Source organism: Choloepus didactylus, chromosome 18 (assembly GCF_015220235.1).
Source record: "Choloepus didactylus isolate mChoDid1 chromosome 18, mChoDid1.pri, whole genome shotgun sequence".
Classification (NCBI taxonomy): Eukaryota; Metazoa; Chordata; class Mammalia; order Pilosa; family Megalonychidae; genus Choloepus; species Choloepus didactylus.
In genome coordinates this window covers 75,234,364-75,253,115 of record NC_051324.1, presented here as the reverse complement: position 1 = coordinate 75,253,115, position 18,752 = coordinate 75,234,364, and the positions used below count along the sequence as shown (strand labels likewise).

Sequence of the window (18,752 nt, the reverse complement as noted above, 5' to 3'; positions counted from 1 at the left end):
CCCAATTATAAAATCCCTACAGTTTTGTTTGTTTCTTTTTCTTTTCTTTTTTTTTTTTTTTTGGTAAAAATTAATAGCTTCTAAAATTTATTTGGAAATGCAGAGGACCTAGAATCGCCAAGACAATTCTGGAAAAGAAGAATAAAATAGGATACCCTGTCCTGCCTGATTTAAAAAAAAATAAATTTTTTTTATTAAGATTTATTCACATATCATACAATCATCCAAAATATATAATCCGTTGATCACAGTACCATTCATTCATCACCCCAATCTATTTTTTTTCTTTTGGCCTTGATTTATTTATTTATTTTTATTTTGAAATAAATTCAAACTTACAGGAAAAGTTGCAAAAATAATACAAACCCCATACACAGAACTCCAGCATACCCCCACCCCCTTCCACTGATACCCCCAATCTACCAACTTTAATATTTTGTCACTTTACCATTTCTTTCTTTCCCTCCCTCCCTCCCTATCTATCATCCATCATCTATTGCTCTGTCTTCTGAACATATGAGAGCAAGTTGCACTCATCCTTGAACAAATAATATAATTCACATATACATTTCCTGTGAACAAGAATATTCATTTATGTAATCACATTAAGTGTAGTTAAGTTCAAGAAATTTAACATTGATACAAAGCTTACATTCTGTATTTCATTTTTTTCTTTATGTCCCAATTGTGTCCTTTTGAACCTTTTCTTCTCTATTCTTAGATCTTGTCCAGGATCATCTATGGCATTTAATTGTCATTATCTATTTAGACTGTCTTTTTTTTTCAATTGTGGGAACATATCTACAGCATAAATCTTCCCATTCCAACCCCTCCCTAGCATTCCATTTAGTGGGATTAATCACATTCACAATGTTGCAATGCCATCACCTTCCCACCATCCATTTCTAGAAATTTCCCTTCACCCCACCAAAAACCCTACACTCATTTCTTATTAACTCCTCATTGCCCCTTCCCCCACTTCTCTTAATGCATACTCTACTTTTCATCACTATGATCATTTTCTCTGATACTTTCCTTGTGTTTACCGTAGGGCTTAAATTTAACATCTTAAGTCTGTAACAATCTTGATTTTCTTTGATACCAACTTAACTTTAGTAGGACACATAAACTATGTCCCTAGACTCCTCCATTCCCCCAACTTTACGTAGTTCTTGTGAAAAATTACATATTTTACATTGAGTCCAAAACCACTGATTTATCATTACACTTTATGTATTTTAGATCCTGTAGGAAGTGAATAGTGGAGTTACAAATAAAAAATACAGTAGTATTGGTATTTATATTTACCATGTGATCTTTACTGGAAATCTTTATTTCCTCATGCGGTTTCAGTAAATTGTTTAGTGTCCCTTCCTTTCAGCCTGCACAATTCCCTTTAGCATTTCTTATAGGACTGATCTACTGGTGACGAAGTCCCTCAGCTTTTGATTATCCAGGAATGTTTTCATCGCCCCCTCATTTTTAACTTCAAGGTATTTATGAATTTTCTGTGTCTCTTATGGTTATTGAGTTCTATTTGTATTCCATTGTGGTCAGAGAATGTGCTTTGAATAATTTCAACTTTTTTAAATTAATTGAGGCTTGGTTTATGTCCCAGCATATGGTCTGTTCTGGAGAAAGTTCTGTGATCACTAGAGAAGAATGTGTGTCCTGGTGATTTGGGATGTAGTGTTCTATATATGTCTGTTAAATTTCTCTATATCTCTCTCTCCTTTCTTTGTTTCTCTGTTGGTAGGGCTCCCTTTAGTATCTGAAGTAGGGCAGGTCTTTTATTAACAAAATCTCTCAGCATTTGTCTGTGAAAAATTTAAGCTCTCCCTCAAATTTGAAGGAGAATATTCTTGGTTGGAAATTTTTCTCTCTCAGAATTTTAAATATGTCCTGCCACTGCCCTCTCGCCTCCATGGTGGCCGCTGAGTCATCACTACTTAGTCTTATGTTGTTTCCTTTGTATGTGGTGCATTGCTTTTCTCTTGCTGCTTTCAGAACTTGCTCCTTCTCTTCAGTATTTGAGAGTCTGAGCAGAATATGTCTTGGAGTGGGTTTATTTGGATTTATTCTGTTTGGAGTTCGCTGGACATTTATGCTTTGTGTATTTATATTGTGTAGAAGGTTTGAAAAGTTTTCCCCAACAATTTCTTTGAATACTCTTTCTAGACCTTTACCCTTTTCTTCCCCTTCTGGGACACCAATGAGTCTTACATTTGGATGTTATATTTTGTCTGTTATAGCTCTGAGGTCCATTTCGATTTTTTTCCCCATTTTCTTTTGTTCTTTCATTTTCTGTTCTGTGGTTCTCGAGGTCGCTGAGTCATTGTTCACCTTCCTCTAGTCTTGTATAGTGAGTATCCAGAATCTTTTTAATTTGGTCAACAGTTTCTTTTTTTTCCATAAGATCATCTGTTTTTTAATTACTCTTGCAATTTTTTCTTTTTGCTCTTCTAGGGTCTTCTTCATGTCCTGTATATCCTGTGCCATGCTCTTTGTTTGTCTTTAGTTCTTTGATTAATTGCTCCCAGTACTGTGTCTCCTCTGATCTTTTGATTTGGGTGTTTGGGTTTGGGTTATCCGTATCGTCTGATTTCTTCATATGCTTTAAAATTTTCTGTTGTTTTTGGCCTATTGGTATTTGCTTAACTTGATAGGGTTCTTTTTGGATATGTAGGCTTATTCAAACACTTATCTCCAATTTGTCAGATCTACAGCTTGGTGGCGTATGCTTTCTCTAACTAACTAGCATGTGGCATCAGTGAGCCACCTATTCCCCTCAAGCCAGTTCTCCCCAACTTTGTCTTGGTAGTGTGTGGAGGTTTGAGTCTTGTGAGGGTCCAATTGGGGCACCAAGTTTGCATGTGTAGTTGGTGCTGCCTGCCCTGAATGTGGGGCGTGTGTCTGAGCAGTTAGGGAGGGAGGGTGGCTTTAATAATCAAACCTCCCAGGTGTTCCTGGAGATTTAAGGCTGTTGCAGGAGTCTAAACCTTCATTTCAGTCTTGCCGCAGTTTTATCTCTGCCACTGACCCCCAAGTCCTTGGTATGGTGTATGCTCCTTGGGACTTCAAGTGGGTCTCTCTTCCAAGCCGTGCTCTCCTAGGGCCTCTGCTGAGGGAAGACTGTGCTACATCACAAGTGAGCGTCATCCCCCAAAGGAAGTTCTGGGCCGCAGGGCCATGTAGAGGTGTTCCCAGCCTGATGAAAGGGTGGCTGTATGGGGCGTGTTAATTTCCCCCTTTTCACACACCTCCGCCTTATTAGCGCCAGGACAGTTAGCTGCAGGTGCACGAAAGGCTATCGTCCATGCCAGATATTGCGGTACATGTACGTTGATGGAAACACTTTCCATCGCGCTGGGTTGTTTGGCAACCTTTACCCGCACCAGCACTGGGCAGGAGTGTTTCCAGCCCGCCGGAAAAATGGCCGTATGGGGCGTGGTTATTTTCCCCTTTTCGCTAACCTCTGCCTTCTTCACTCCAAGACAATTAGCAGCAGGTGCACGAAAGGCTATCGCCTACGCCAGATATTGAGACGAGCCCAAGAGTTGTGGGGATGCCGCTCCCGCTGCGCGTCACTATGTGGTTTTTGCTGCTGTATCCACAGCCGCTTTTGGGTTTTTAAAACTAGTCCAACTCCAAACGCCAACCCCCGGTTTCCCCAGACCGCAGCGTGGCTGCTGGTTATCCAGCACACTCGTTTTAGAATGCAGACTCCCGGTTTCACCAACTGCACGGTCCCTGTGGATTTAGCAGACCTTGTCCAGCTGGTGCATCGCTGGAACTGGTGTTCTGGGTCACTTTCTGGCTTTTGTGTAGTATTTTTCACGGAGTTGTTTTTTTTGCCGTTTCTCCTAACTGCCATCTTCCAGAAGCTCTCCCCTGCCTGATTTTAAGACTTCTGTAAAGCTACAGTGATTTCAGATGGGGTGGGATTGGCATACGGGTAGACAAGGAGACTCTGGGACCCGGTAGAGCCCAGAACCAGATGCCAGTGAGGGCACTAGAGCAAACAGTGCTGAAAAAGCTGGTTATTTTTGTGAAAAAAGGAACCTTGACTTCTGCTTCATACTACATACCCAAATCATTTCAAGGTGGTTCATATACCTAGTGGTAACAGCTAAAAGCTATAAAGCATTTTTTTGTTTGTTTGTTTTAAATAGGATATTTTCAGTACCTTAGGTTAAGCAAGTATTTTTTTAGACTAGACATAGGACCTTGAGGTAGGACATGGAAAAACACCAACCATAAAAAAGGTAACACTTGTGCTCACCAAAAATAGTTACAAACACAAGAAGTCAGGGTACAGTTGGGGGGGGGGCAGTTATTTGCAATACATGCACATGATGTGAGACTTGTATCCAAAACATGCACAGGACTCTGTCAGTCCACAGGGTGCAGCTCAGGGAGGGGCTTCCTCATGGTGCCCGTGGGGGCGGGCGAGGGGTGGGCGCTCTGGGCAGTTTCTGGGCAGTTAAACAGTTACCCTGTGACCCAACAGTTCCACTTCTAGGTTTCTCCCAGGACTAATCAAAACAGGTCCACAAAAATATTTGTACAAGACTGCTCATGGCAGCTTCGTTCTTAAGAACTCAAAACTGGAAACCACCCGGTTGTCCATCCCCAGGGGAGTGGACGACAAACCATGGTGTTCGTACAGGGGAGAAACATGCAATAAAGGGGCAGGCTGGTGGCAGGAGGAATCTCAAAACTGCTGAGCAAGGGAGAAGGAGCACCTTGTGTTCCAGCTGGAATAACCAGCGGTGGGGAGGGAGGGCGTGGCATGAGGGAGTGGCCAGGTGTCCCCTGTGGCTGTGGGTGGGGGGCACGTGGGCTTGTGCACTTGTCAGAACTCATTGGACCCTACTCACTGGGTGTGTAGAATGCACTGTGATAGTTTTCAAAGGTGTCCCCACTATTCCTTTAGATTTGGAAAATGTTGAGTGCAGCAAGCCTGCTCTTTGCCGCTCTCACTCCCTGCCTGGGTCAGTTCTGGACTGGGCATCCCTTCTGACTCCGCAGCTGGGATTGCTGCACCCCCTTACCCTCTTAATTGATGACTGCACCTCCTGCTCTGCTTCCTGAATCACAACCCAAGCCCCTGCTCTGCTGACCCAGGAGCCTCCCCTGCACCCTAGCTCTTAGGCACAGCACCGAGCCGTGAGGGCAGGCCTCAGGACCACACAGGCACCGGCAGTGTGCCCGCTGCCCTTCTCTTCCTCTCCATTCTCCATCCCTTCCTTTGGTGCTGTCACCTCCAGGACAGCCGTCCCTTTCGGGACTCACCTCTGCCCTGTCTCTCTGAGGAGCAGGTGTGGACCCCAGCTCTATCCTTGCCCTGCTAGCCCACTTGTCTGAACACGCAGGACCTCTTCCACCTGGAGGCACTCAGTCCTTGTTTGGGGACTGCTGGGAGCTGCTCTCACGCGCCTTCTGCCAGGGTCTGGCCGGCAGCCAAGGGTGGCAGAGGTGGTTTTCTGCTCGACTCAGGTCAGAGTTGATGGCCTTGGGCTCTGCCAACAACGGCTTTCCCATGAGTCGTGTGTGCCATCAGGACGGCGGGAGTCATCGGGCCCTCCAATGGGGTGGGGAAGCTTTGCTGTCTGGAAGTAACACTCACTTCTCCTCACCCACAGGCACAGTGGGCGTACAGCTTCCCGGCCTCCACGAGTATGGCGCCGTCGGGGGCTCTGCACAGGCCGCCGCCTCCGCCATGTGGGCCTGTCAGCACTGCACCTTCATGAACCGGCCCGGCACGGGCCACTGCGAGATGTGCAGCCTGCCGCGCACCTAGACTGCCCGCCCCACGCAGGACTGGGGCCCACGTGCCCTGGGGTCAGACCCCCAGAAGCTTCTTCCCCGAGGGTGGGGTCCTGCCGGGCTGAGTACGACCTCCAACCTGGAAACGGCAGAGCGGCACTCGCCGGAAGGCCTGGCTCGTTGCGCCCGGGTTGACAACTCCCTGCGTGTGGTCAGAAGAACCAGGCACCCCCCAGTCCTCACCTGGGGTTGGGGCAGGGGCGTTTTGCTGCTCCTTCCAGCTCTCTTATTGTTCCTTTTCTTTGGGATGCTTTCTGTTCTTGCACCCCCTGCGCCCCACACACCTGGTTTCTTTGGTTGGGAGCTTGGTCTCCTTGTGCCCCGTTGCTCTGGGACCGGGGAGTGGGCTGCGGTTCAGGTCCGTGCGTTTCCAGGTGGGAGTTTGAAACCTGTGTTGGTCAGAATAACAGCTCTCAGTAACGCCTCCAAGAGGACTTCTATTTATTTTTGAAGATAAAAACTGCACAAAGAGGGAGTGAGGGACCCGTTTCCTCCTCTTCCCCCTCCCTTAGAAGTCCTTTTTTAGGGGGTGCCCAGGGTGGGCATGGCGCCCGCAATCATTCTCCAAGGCTAAACCACAGTGCCTGAGCCTCCCTGCCGAGCAGTGCCACCACCGCGGCTTAGGCCCAACGGTTGGTGCAGAAGTCAGGTGGAGGCTCAAGCCGAGCGGGCACCCTCCCAGAGGCCGGTACAGCCCAGAGATGCGAGGGGGTGCCTGGGAGGAGTCTGGGGCAGCAGGCTGGGGGGCTGCCCAGGCCCACCTCAAAGCTGGGGGCAATTGGCGTTGTGCTGGGGCCTTGGCAATCACCTGGAGTGGGCATCATCAGCAGACCACGGGGGCACTCCCTGGTGGCTCCAGCTGGGCTGTGGTGCAGGCCTGCCCTTGGGGACTTCTGGGCGCCTTGTGCCTCTTTGCCTTAACCATAGCTACATCCAAGCTGCACGTGGCCTCCTGTCTCCACCCGTGGGGCCACCCTGCAACCTCCGTGTGGAAGGAGAAGCCTGTGCCAGGGCCCTGCTGTGGGATACTGGGCGGCGGGCAGGGGCAGCTCATCTGCTTTTGCTTCAGCCTCAGGTCAGCCGGAGGATGTATGGGATCTGCCCTCCCTGGGCTCTTTCCCTAATTTCTGTGCACCCCACAGCCCTCCATACCAACGCGGACGCCGCCACTTCCTCCTCAGCCTGCTCTGGTCTTGATCAACCAGGCTGATTTCCTTTTCTCCTCAGCCAACCTTTCCTTCACTAAAGTTCTGGCCTCCACATAATTCATTTGTTTCCTCTTGTGTTTTAGATAAAGAAAAAACATTCTGAGTTTTCCGCTTCTGGGTTTGAGTTACTGTTCAGTAATGCAGTTTACGGTATTGTCCAAGAACTAGAGCCTGGGGTGGGGCCTGCCTGAGGGCCCAGGCGTCGCCTCTCCCACAGGGCCCCGGCCTGCCTTGCGTTGCACCTGCTTGTCCCCACAGCTGCCTTTACTGTGGACCCTGTGCCTGCCAGGCGCCCTGAACCATGGAGGGAGGGTAGGCCCCCGTGCTGCCCGCCCCCACCATGTGTCCCCCGCTTCCACCGTCTGTTCTCCCCCGTTCCTCTGCCCCCAGCCATCCCCACCCCACCCACTGCCAGAATCTCACCTGCCCCCACCTTCTGTCACCTGAGGTCTCTCTCCTGGGGACGTTGGTGCTTGCGATTTGCCTGTCTGCTTTGGGCTCAGGTGTGCGCTGGTTGGGTTTGGATTAGTGTTACCTTGACTCCAGCCTTGCAGCAGAACCTAATAAAAGCACCTGAAGGACAGTCTGAGCACCCGGTTGTCGTTCCTGCCCCACTTGGTCTCAGCCCCCCTGGTGAGACCGCCAGGCTCCTGTCTCCTCCCTGGCACACACGCCAATTGGTAGACTCTGCCAGCTGGACAGTGGCACCTCCCCATGCACTCCTGCCGTGTTCTTCCCAGTCTGTTCCCGTAATTGTTTGGCTTCTCTGTGTAATTCCGTCTTTGGGGAGACCATACCGCCTCCAAATTTGGCACAGCAAATTTCAGTAATTGGATCTGCATCTCGTGTGCTTCCTGCTGAGAGCAGGCATGCCACCCTTCCACCAGGGCAGACTGGCCCACTCGGCCTTGTCACTCGTCAGCCAGACAGCAGCCTGGGTGGGGCAGGACGCTACTGGCCAGCAGCTGGGTCTCAGCTGTGTCTTCATTACTCCCTCCCTTCTGGAATCCAGCACCCGAGGACCTCTCCTGTGTTTGGACAGTGTCTGTTTATGATCACAAACCTTCATACCGCCAAGTATTGGGGCTTGGTGTAGGGCCAGACATGCCTGCCAGGCCTCCAGAGCTGAGTGGAGAGGGACAGAGAAGTGACCCAAGCCAACACAGCACTTGCAGGGCCATCCTCACCAGTCCCAGGTGAACTTGGGCAGGGTGAGGCCTGCTCAGCATGGCCCACCTCCACCCACACCCATTTCAGAGCCCCTATGGAGTCATTTTCTTCAGGGAGGTCCAGCGTTGGAAAGGTGTGAAAGGACTGGTGTGAGCATGTGACCTGGAGGCCAGCCAAGGTGGCCTGGCAGTTGGGAAAATCACGCTTGTGCAGTGGGTGAAATTCAGAGGGGCATGCTGTTCAAATGAGCACGTCCTCGTTTCCTGATTCCTGTGGTCAGGTGGGAGCTGGTCTGCCTCACACCCTCGTGGCCCCCCTCCCATTCCAGCATCAGTGACAGTAACTGCAGACAAAACACCTTGGGAGCAGCCCTGGAGAGCAGAGAGGGACAGCAAACACCAAATGCCGGGCAAGCTGTCTCCAACTCCCAAAAAGCGTCAACCAATGGCTGTTGTTGCTCTGGGGTCTGCATACCCAACCCACCTTGAGGAATGGGATGAGAATTCTTGCAGCTGGTTCTTGGGGTTTCACAGGCAACTGGGACTTGGTGGTGATAGCTTAACTCCCTCACCCAGGGACCATTTTCCAGCAAGGTGCCTTCGACACACAGCACCCCTTTTACTCACGGGCGTCTGGCCTTGCAGGGTTCTCCTGACTTATTATTATAGGGTGAGAGCTGCAGTTTCCGCTTTGTGAGTGGTGTGACGGAGTATCTCCTATTCCTTGCATGGAGCAGGTGTCCATACCGCAGGCCCGGGGAACCTAGCGCAGAGCTGTGGCCCGGCTCTGGTCAGCAACCCTCCAAAGCCCTGACAGCCCTGCTGGAAGTGGAGAGGGCAGCCCAGGTAGGGGAGGTTTCAGCTCACCTCCAGACTGACCCCGGGCCAGCCGCCGCCTCCGCCGCCGCCTCACCGGTCATTTTTTTCACTGTCCTCCACCCCCAGCCCAGAATTCCCTTTGCTTATCCTTTGCCCCCACGGGGCGAGGAGGCTTCCGTCCCCGTCTAAGTCAAACCCCGTCCCCGTCTAAGTCAAACCCCATCCACCCCGAGCCTGAGGGTCTCATTTGTGCGAGGGGCTGTGAGCCCCCGCGGGCCCTGGAGAGCGCAGGCTTTGCCCCTGTCCGAGGAGGCGCACCGAGGGCCTCGATGCCAGGCCGGTCTGTGCGCTTCCCTGGGGCGCCGAGGGGAGCCCCAAACCCGGGGCCGCGGGGAAAGGGGACTGCGTGCCGGCGCCAAGGGGCCACCGAGCACATCCACGGGCCCTGCGCCGGGCTCGACGCGCTCGGTCCTCCCCCTGGGTCTCCGGGGCGACACGGCGCCGGCGCCGCTGCCGCATCACGGTGGGTCCGGGGGCCTTTGGGGGCGGCGCCGGGCTCGCGCCCCCCGCGCCCCCCGCGCAGCCCTGGGGCCCGCAGCGCCGCTTTACGGCCGGACGTGCTGTGACGTGAGCGGCCGTCAGGCGCGCCCGCCGCGGGGTCCGAGCATGGCGGGCGCTGCGCGGCGGGTCGAGTACCTGGCGGGCTTCGGCTGCCCGGCCGGGGGCCTGGCGGCGGGCCGGCCCCGCGTGCTGCGCCACGAGGCGGAGATCTTCGTGAGCACCGGGCGCGAGTTCGTCTACGCCTACGACCAGGGCGGGCGGCGGCTGAGGGTGAGCGCGGCCCGGCGGGCTCGGCGGGGGCCGTGGTGCGCGGATCCCCGAGGGGCCAGCGCGACGGGGCTCTTGAGAAGGAGGCGTCTTGTTGCTTAAAAACCGCCGGGCGCTGGCAGCCTCGTGGCTGCCGTCTCACCCCGGGCCTCCCGGCTCTGCTGTCGCTTGATGGTTTGTCCTCCTGACCTCCAGGTGGTGTACAAGTTTCCAGACCAAGTGTGGCACCTGGAGTTCCTGGCCCTTCGCAGGGCGCTCTACGTCCTGTGTGCTGGCAAGGGCGTTTACTGCCTGTCGGTGGATCCTCCGGGCAGGTGGGAGTGGGCGTGGCCCGTGGGTGAGGGGCTCTGCCTGGGGGGGCATTCCCGGCAGGCAGCCCCAGCCCCCCTGCAAGCACACACCTTGGGTGCTGTATGATATAGCCCCTCATGCTTTCCATGGCTTGGTGGGACTTGTGCCATCCCTTTGTCATACTGTAAGCCCCATGTGCCCTTGCATCAGGTTCAAGATGAGCAGCCCAGCAGTCACCAGCTGGGGCGGGGGCTCCGGGCCCCCTGAAGTCTCAGTGCCCCCTGTGCCCTCGTGTGGAGGCCGCCCTGCAGCACCTGGGTGCCGGGCAGCCCAGCTTTCTCCAAGCCCCCTTCTCAAGGAGAGCCTCAGTAAATGATGTCCAGGTGCTCAGGTCCATCGGCCCTATGGCCTCGGTGGGCCCTGTGGCAAGAGGCCTCCGAGGTGGGTTTCCGGAAGGTGGTGCAGATTCTGAAGAGGATCATGGATATGTTCAGGGCCTATAGCAGAATCACCCTGTGTTCAGTGAGGAATGTCAGTGGCAACGTGATGTCTGTGTCAGCTACCGTTTAGTTATAGAGGGGTCACGTGTGCAACTCCCTGCCTAGGCCTCTGAGGCCATTCTGTGCCCCAGGATTTTCCATCTGAACCCCATTGCTGGAGGCCTGGCCCTCCTCAGTGCTTCCTGCCACATGGTCCTCGGGCTGTGGGTACTGAGTGGTGTGGCGGGCCGGTGGACTTGCTCACTGCAAGCCTTCCCTGCACAGCGGAGGGGCTGTGCCCCCAGCACCACAGGGACCTCGCGGCTCCCCGCATCCACCCTGCCCTTGCGTGCTCCTGGGGGGGACACATGCGTCTCACCCAGCCGCGCCCCATCCTGACAGTCCCCATGTTCTTGAAGGTCTGTGGACCAGGCTGAGCAGGAGGATGAGGACAGTGAGCTCCCTTCCCGCGTTGTTGCTGTGGACACGGGTGCCTTTGTACTCCCCGACGCCACGCTGTGTGCCTTCACGGTGCTCGATGACATGCTCGTCACCCTGGCCCGGGGCCCAGCACGGTGGAAGATGCAGCTGTTTGCACAGCGCTTTGCAGGGGAGGAACCCAGGCTGGGACCCCAGCTGGGCGAAGCGGAGTTCTGCGCCCTGCCAGCCAGGAGCCCTGGGCAGCAGCTGGCCCCCCGCTTCCTCCCAGTGCTGTGCTGCTTGGCCCTGCATGACCGCCTCCGGGGCCCTGGGGGCTTCACGCTGCAGCAGGCCCTCTTCGGGGTACTCTTTGGAGCTGATGCCACCCTCCTGGAGTCGCCCGTGATCCTCTGCGGCTTCCCCAACGGCCAGCTCTGCTGCGCGGTCCTCAAGACCCTGGCTGCCTCTGGGACAGCCCCGGACGTCCCAAAGTTGTTCGTCAAGATTCTGCATCACCTGGAGGAGCCTGTCGTCTTCCTGGGAGCCTTGAGGACAGAGCCGCGGGCAGAGGAGGGGCCACTGGGCGAGGACGCGCCCTCTGACTGCTTGGTGGTGCTCGGTCACCACGGCCGGACGCTGGCCGTCAAGGCCACCTGGGACAGGGCAGGGAACCCCGTGCCAGACCTGCAGGAGAGCCGCCTCCCCGGGCCCGTGCTCTGCGCTGCCTGTGGCGGGGGCGGCCGCGTGTACCACAGCACCCCCTCGGACCTCTGCGTGGTGGACCTGGCTCAGGGCAGGGCCCCCTCAGGCCCTGCACAGCCCGACGGGGGCCCGGGAGGCCTGCCTTCTCCGCTCTGTCCAGCCAGCTTGGACATCTGCAGCGTCGTCGCCCTTTCTGTGTCGCCCAAGGCTCCCAAAGGTGAGATGAGAAACCGAAGTCTTGGGGGGGGTCCTGTGAACGGGCCCTTGTCCTCTGCGGGCTGTTGGCTCTTCCGCTGCTCGTTCTGCGGGTGCTGCCTCATCTTCCGTGCCCCCAGGGAATGGCCAGGTGCAGGTGGCGCCACCGGGCTCTGTCCTGCTGTGGGTTTGGGGTTGGGAGAGGTGTGCCGCTTGCCCATCTCCGTTTAGAGCGTGTTGTGTCTCCCTGTGACGGGTGTAACAGGGCAGGTGTCCCAGGTGCGTTCACACCCGTCAGGCAGGGGCCTTTATGCTGCTTTTGAAGGCTGGGAAAGCAGTGGCTCTTGTTAGGCACCTGCTGATGAGCTCGCTCTGCGCTGGAGATAGGCATCTCCAAGGAGTTCTTGTTTCTGTTTTTCCCCAGAGAGGGTCTAAGCTGCGTTTGCCTAATGTTGGGTCAAAAGGAGTAGAAAAGCCCCTTCCTCAAGGCGCTTTCCCACCAGGGTGGCCTGGGTGGACAATGACAGATCTTCCCATGGGACACACTCAGAGAGGAGCTGGGAAGGGAGAAGTCAAGCCAGCCGCCCTGAGGGAACTGGTGGCGTGCGCCGGCTCGGGGCACTGTGGCGGGAGGGCAGGGGCCGCGCTGCAAGCTGTGCTGCTTTGAGCAAGGCCTGGCCTGGCTCGGTTCCCAGGGACCCCCTGCGAGTGGCTGTCACCACCTCCCCCTCTGGACGGGAGTTGTAGCCTGAAGGGGGACAGACAAGCACCTGTTTCCCAAGAGCTCTTGGCAGTGCAAAGGCCAGAAAGAGACAGAACAACACTAGAGGAGATGGCCAGACTTCCGGAAGGCTCCGACCAGCCCCATGCTGTGGTGCCACGCAGCTCCTGTCTCGGCCAACTTTTTGTTCTTTCCACAGGTGTTGGGCATGCCATCGTGGTGCAGCCCTGCCCATGGCATCTGCCCAGGCTCTGCCGGACACCCTGTGTCTCTCCTTGGTGCCCCTGCCCCACCCTTTCTGCTGACCGGGTCCCTCGTCTCCCCTCAGGTGGCACCGAGCTCCTGGCCCTGTCGGCCAAAGGCCGCCTGGTGACCTGCAGTCTGGAGCAGAGCTCTGAGGTGCCTCGCCCGGCCCCGGTGACGGCAGCTAAAGCCGGCCAGAAAATAAAGGAGTTACTCTCTGGGATTGGTAATGTCTCTGAGAGGTAAGCACGTCCCCGACCAGGAGCACTTGCCCCTGGCTCCCTGTCCAGCACCCCTGACACCGGGGAAGGCTGCACCTCACACAGCCGGCCGGGGAGCCCCAGCCCTGTTCGCAGACCCACCGCCCTGCCCGGTGGGGGCGTGGGAAACAGCTTCCTGTGCTGATTCCTCAGGGCCCCCCACTGATGCCCCACATCTGAGTCCTCTGCCCATCTGCCCCCAGCGAGAGAGCAGCAGGCTTTCCTCCAGCCGCCCAGCGCTGGCCATGGGGGATGCTCGCAGAGGAAACACACTCCAGGGCAGGATGTGGGCTTCTCTCTGCACCCCTGGCCCCCCTCCCCACAGGCCTGGGTGCCCCCGTGGCTCAGGGCTGTTTCACAGCTGCCGTCCTGGCTGCTGCTGCAGAGGGTGAGAAAGAGATGGAGGCACAGGGGGCAGGAGGTGGAGCGGGATGTAATGCCAAGTCCTCTCAGGCACCAGGTGGCCCGAGCGGCTTGGTGAGGCTGGGGTACAGCAGGGCCAGTCCCAGCTCCGACTCCCGGGCGGTTCCCATCTTCTCCCGCTGCTGGGACCACGCGCCAGGTGATGCGTGCAGCAGTGCAAGATGCCTGCGTGGGTAGGACACGCAGGGGGCCCCAAGGGAGTGCGGGTCTCTGCCTTGGCTTGCACCCGTGCTGCGTGCTGCTTGGGTGCTGCAGCTCGTCCTCTGGGCCTGGGGTCTGAGGCCCTGCACCCACCACAGGGACACCTCGCCCTCCCTCGGGGTGGCGTCTGCTCTTCCCGCAGAGTGTCTTCTCTGAAGAAGGCGCTGGACCAGCGGAACAGGGCGCTGACTTGCCTCAACGAGGCCATGAATGTAAGCTGTGCTCTGCTGTCGCGCCAGGGCGGCCCCCGGCCCATCGTGTGCACCATCTCCACCGCCTGGAGCCGCCTGCCACCACGCGACCTGCTGGTGGCCACCTGCCTGCTGGAGAACCGCAGCACCCACAGCCTTGGCCGGGGCTGGGCCCTGTGCCTCCAGGTGCGCCCCAGCACCTGCACCCCAGAGCTGGGCCCGGCCAGCCCAGCCCTCACCTACACCGCCCCCCTGGACCAGCTCAGCCCTGGCAGCCAGCAGGAGGTGACAGTGACCCTGGGCCCGGGCGAGGACGGTGCGCTCAACCTGCCCATCACCATCTCCTGTGCACTCTTCTACAGCCTGCAGGAGGTCATGGGGGCGGTGCTCACCCCCTCGGATGCTCTAGAGCACCCCTTTTTGGAGGAGTGTCCCCCAGACATCCTGTCAGAGCAGGATGGCATCTGCCTGCCCCTGGGTGAGCACACGGTGGACCTGCTGCAGTGCCTCCGCTTCCCTGGCCTGGCCAGGCCCAGCACGCAGGCCCCTGGCATGCAGGGCCCTGCCAGCGACCCTGTGGACACCTTCCTGGGTACCCTCCGGAGGCCGGGCAGTGAGCCCGCGGGGCCCTCCTCGCTGCGAACCCAGTACCTGCCCCCGTCGGTGGCCTCCATCCGTGTGTCAGCCGTGCTGCTCCAGGATGCCCTGGGGGCTGGGTGCACAGGTTGGTTGCCCTGACGGCTCTGCCAGCCCCGGGGGGCCCCCGGCCTATGCAGCAGCCTCCCCTCCCTCTCTCCACTGCCCCAGGCTGCTTGGAACCCACAGAGCCCCTGGCGTCCTCGGGGACAAGCCCGTGCTTGCAGCTTCCCCCTTTGGAGTCACACCTCATGGGACTCTCCTCCCAGTTTTCTTTCAACGAGTTTTTGAAAACTATTTATGGGAGCATAACCAGTGTGTAGACAAGCAGACACGACACGGGAGCAGCTTGAAGTGAAGCCCCCTGGTGGCCCTGCCAGTCCCTAACTCCCAGGGAGATCCCCCCGCGACGTCCCATCTGTTCCCATGTTTCACTTTCCCTCCCGCTGTGTTGGGGGCTCTGCCGTGAGCGTAGCAGGTGTCCCTCGTGCTGTGGTCAGGTGTCTGGGCTCTCATGGATGGGGTGCCCCAGCCCCCCCCCCCAAGTCCCTTCATGCACATGGGATGTGTTTCTGTCTCCCCAGGAAGGGTTGACCCTTGGTTTATCTGAACTTCCTCACCAGCACCATCGTCGTAAAACTCCTCCATCTGAGGAAGTGGGGGCTCCACTTTTCTGTCTTCCAGTTGGCTGAGCTCCTGACTTGGGGTGCACTTGGGGCAGCCGCTGGGGGAACGGTCTGGCGAGACGGGTGCCCTCTGCCCTGGCAGGTGCGTCTCTCTGCTGTGCTACGCTGCGGTGGCTCCTGGCCGAGAACGCCGCCGTGGACGCCGTGAGGGCCCAGGCGCTGTCGTCCGTCCAGGGAGTGGCCCCAGACAGCGGGGAAGTCCACCTCACCGTCCGCGAGGCAAGCGAGGCCGGCTCGGCTGTGGGGGAGCCAGGGTTCTTGTGTGGGTGGGGCCCCGGGACCCGCATGTGAGAAATTTTCAGTTCCCCAAGACTTGCTGAGCTCTGGGGGTGTCGGCAGTCGGCTTTGCTCTTTCCCTTTGCGACATGATGGCACCAAGGTTTGGGGACCCTGTGGGTCTGGCTCCTTGCGTGGTCCCCAGCGTCTCCCACACACGGGCTGCATGAACCCTGGTTGCTGAAGAGCTCTGCCGTGCTGGGGTTGCAGCTGGTCCCCACAAACGCTGTGTGCTGATGTGTTCCCTGCGAGTAGCAGAGGCTGCCCACAGGCCCCTCCCCTGGACCCCCAGTGAGCTTCAGCCCCCAAGGTGGAAGCCACTCACCCACCACCACCTCGGGGGTCCAGCCTTGGCCTGCAGCACAGGTGGGCCCCCAGACCCCAGCCCCTCCCGGGCGCCCCCTCCTCGCACACACCCCCCTCCTGGCCCAGCTGCTCCCTGCGGACCTCACGTGCCACCCTGGGAGCTTCTCGCGGAGCAGCGGCTGCCTGGACACCGGCCCCCTGGGGGAGCGGGTCCCCTCCTCACGGCTGTGTTGGCCTCACTCGTCAGGCTGGGCCCCAACCAGAGCAGCTGGTCCTGCAGCCCCGGGGGAGCCCCAGCACGTCCTGCGGGTTCCAGAAGGAAGGGCTGCCAGCTAGAGATGCGACTCCCTCCTCAGCTGCGGCCCCTGGGTCCTGCCCAGCATCCTCCTAATGGAGGCGAGACCATCTGGCTCTCAGCCTGGCCTTGCCCCATGCTCTCGCAGCACAGCACAGTCAGAACCTTGGACTGGCGCTCGGCTGGCCCCGTGTTCTCACCTAGAGCCCTGCCCCGGCCTCCAGGCACCCACAGTGCCCCTGTGGGGCATGGGGCTGCTCTGCTCTGCAGCGCCCAGGTCTGGGGTGGCTGTGGAGCCCCTTCTGCTCTGGAGTGGGTGGCCTGGGGTGAGCCCCACGGCCTCAAGTCATCCGAACGGGCACACTCCTTTCCAGGTGGGTGCTGGGGTGGGTCCCCGCCATGCGGGCGAGGCAGTGAGGCCTGTGTGTTGCAGGTGGCCGTGACGGACCTGTCCCCCGCGGGCCCCATCCAGGCCGTGGAGATCCAGGTGGAGAGCGCCTCACCAGCCAACCTGTGCCAGGCACACCACGCCCTGGTCAGCCGCATGCAGGTGTGTCCTGCGTCGCCCCCAGAGCCCGGCCGGCCGGCAGGGAGGCTCCACGGCATGGGAGTTGCTCGCCAAGCTGTCTGTCCGGGGCTGCGTGGCTGCTCACAGCGTGCCCCAGAGCCCAGACGAGCCTTTCTCTGCCTCCGCTCTCAGCTGCCGTCCTGTGCCCTCATCATGGGGTTATGGGCCAGGCAGGGACCTGGGGCAAGACAAAGTGCCCTGCGGCTCTCTGCGGCTGCCTGCCTGAGCCAGGGGGGCTGACAGTTCAAGAGAAGGTATTTCTGGTGGCCACCGCCGCCATCCCCAGAAGCCGAGCGGCCCGGGGTGCAGTCCCTGATTGGGGTGGCCACTCACTCAGAGGCTCTGAGGCTCTGCCGAGAAAGCAGGAGGGGCAGCCAGCCGCGTGCCCAGCCCTGGGGTCCCGCTTCTGCCTGCACATGGCTTTCACAGCCATGCCCTGGGTGGTGCGGGCTTCCGGGTCTGGTGGGGGGGGAGCCCCCAGTGTTTCAGACAAAAAGCTTCAGGGTAAAGCTAGTGCCCAGCACAGGACCCTCACTCAAGAGCTGGGCAGGCCCCAAGTCCCAGGATCTGAGGCTGCGCTAACAAGCGGCAGCCCGGAGAACTGCTGTGCTGGATCCCCTGCCCGCCGAGACGTCGGGGGCCGGTGAGCCTCTGGCAGCCTGGGGCAGGAGCTTCGGCCACGGTCAGGGCTGCAGGGCTACCCCCGGCTCTGAGAGGCACCCTCAGGGCTCTGAGCTGATGGGGTGCTCTGCCTGTTGCTGGAGGCTCTGCCTCTGGACACCCCATCTTCAGGAGCAGTTCTATTACCAACCGAGGGTCCCAGAGCAGGGCCGAGGCTGGGGCCCGGGGTCAAGAGTAAAGTGGGGGCCCATCTGGTGGTCCGACCACCAAGCAGCAGGCTCAGCCCAGTGTCTGCTCCTTAGTCCTGAGTGACTGACGGGGGAAGCGGGGAACTGTGCAGAGGAAGCTCCTTTGGGGATGTGGGAAGAGTGGGGTAACGGAGGGGACAGAACCAGAAGGGAATTTCCTTCAAAGCAAGTGGCTGTGGGCCGTGGCCCTGCTGCTCCGGGAGGAGGGGAGCTGGCGGAGCCCCAGAAGTCGATGTCTGACCCGTGGGCCCAGGGGACTGTCAGCCCAGGGGCTTGGGGGGCAGCATGCGGGAAGGGCTGGGAAGGCAGCTGTGAGAAGAGGCCCCTCAGCACCTCATCCTCATGCCCAGACGGTGGTCGCGGCGCAGGCCGCCCGTGGCTCCAGCCCGCCCGAGCTCCGCCTGCAGCAGCTGCGCCAGACACTTGCCCGTCACGAGGTGAGGCCCAGCTGGGGGGCGGGGGCTGCCGGGGGGCTCCCTCCTGGCCCGGGCCTCCCAGACGGCGCGTGTGGGTCACAGGCAGACACAGGGTGGGCGTCCCTGACGGCGGGGCCTGGGGCTCTGCACCCCGCAGACGCTGCTCAGGGAGGTGCAGGCCCTGCGGGACCAGCTGTGTGCAGAGGACACGGTGCAAGCCTGTGCAGCCGCCGAGCAGCTCCTGCAGGTGTACGGGCAGCTGCGCCACCCAGGCCTCCTCCTGCTGTGACACCGCGCACCTGCTCCTGCTCGCCAGCCAGCGCCGCCTCGATGGCCTCACGGAGCGACAGCGAGACAGCGCAGGCTGCTCCCCGGCTCCTGGTTCCTGGCTGCTGTGGATGGCACACAGGTGGCTGCGGCTGCCCCAGCAGGTGCTCTGCTGCCCTCCCGTGTGCCTGCCATGGTGGCCAGCGGCCCTGCACTGGACAGCCCGATGGCTGGAGGCTGGGGCCCAGGACCCGGGGCATTCTGGACCCCTGGGTGGGCTGCCCACTGTCACTGCCGGGCGGCCCTTGGAGGCCAGGGAGAGACGCGGGGTGGGACTTGGGGCTGGTTTTGACTCATCGCGTCACTGTCCCTGCTGCCCTGCCCGGGTCCTGGCCCTTCCCACCGTCCCCTGCTGGCCGGGCCCTGCTCCCCCCAGCCTCGGTCCCCAGGAGGC

At 58.8% G+C, this 18,752-nt stretch overlaps 2 protein-coding genes across 2 annotated transcripts in view; both read left to right on the top strand.

Annotated features, from left to right (window-relative positions):
* Nucleotides 1-7,620, top strand: part of NPLOC4 (NPL4 homolog, ubiquitin recognition factor) — an 82,354-nt gene extending 74,734 nt beyond the window's left edge. Inside the window, exon 17 of the mRNA XM_037810694.1 lies at nucleotides 5,646-7,620. Within this exon, the coding sequence (XP_037666622.1) occupies nucleotides 5,646-5,803 (158 nt within the window). The 3' untranslated portion in view covers nucleotides 5,804-7,620. The remainder of the gene's footprint in view (nucleotides 1-5,645) is intronic.
* A 2,060-nt stretch (nucleotides 7,621-9,680) lies between these two features.
* Nucleotides 9,681-18,352, top strand: FAAP100 (FA core complex associated protein 100). Its single transcript, XM_037810656.1, has 9 exons — nucleotides 9,681-9,856; nucleotides 10,049-10,167; nucleotides 11,043-11,962; nucleotides 12,990-13,146; nucleotides 13,931-14,703; nucleotides 15,384-15,520; nucleotides 16,612-16,728; nucleotides 17,966-18,052; nucleotides 18,189-18,352. The coding sequence occupies exons 1-9, from the start codon at nucleotides 9,692-9,694 to the stop codon at nucleotides 18,318-18,320; spliced, it is 2,607 nt and encodes an 868-aa protein (XP_037666584.1). The 5' UTR covers nucleotides 9,681-9,691; the 3' UTR covers nucleotides 18,321-18,352.
* The last annotated feature ends 400 nt before the right edge of the window (nucleotides 18,353-18,752 follow it).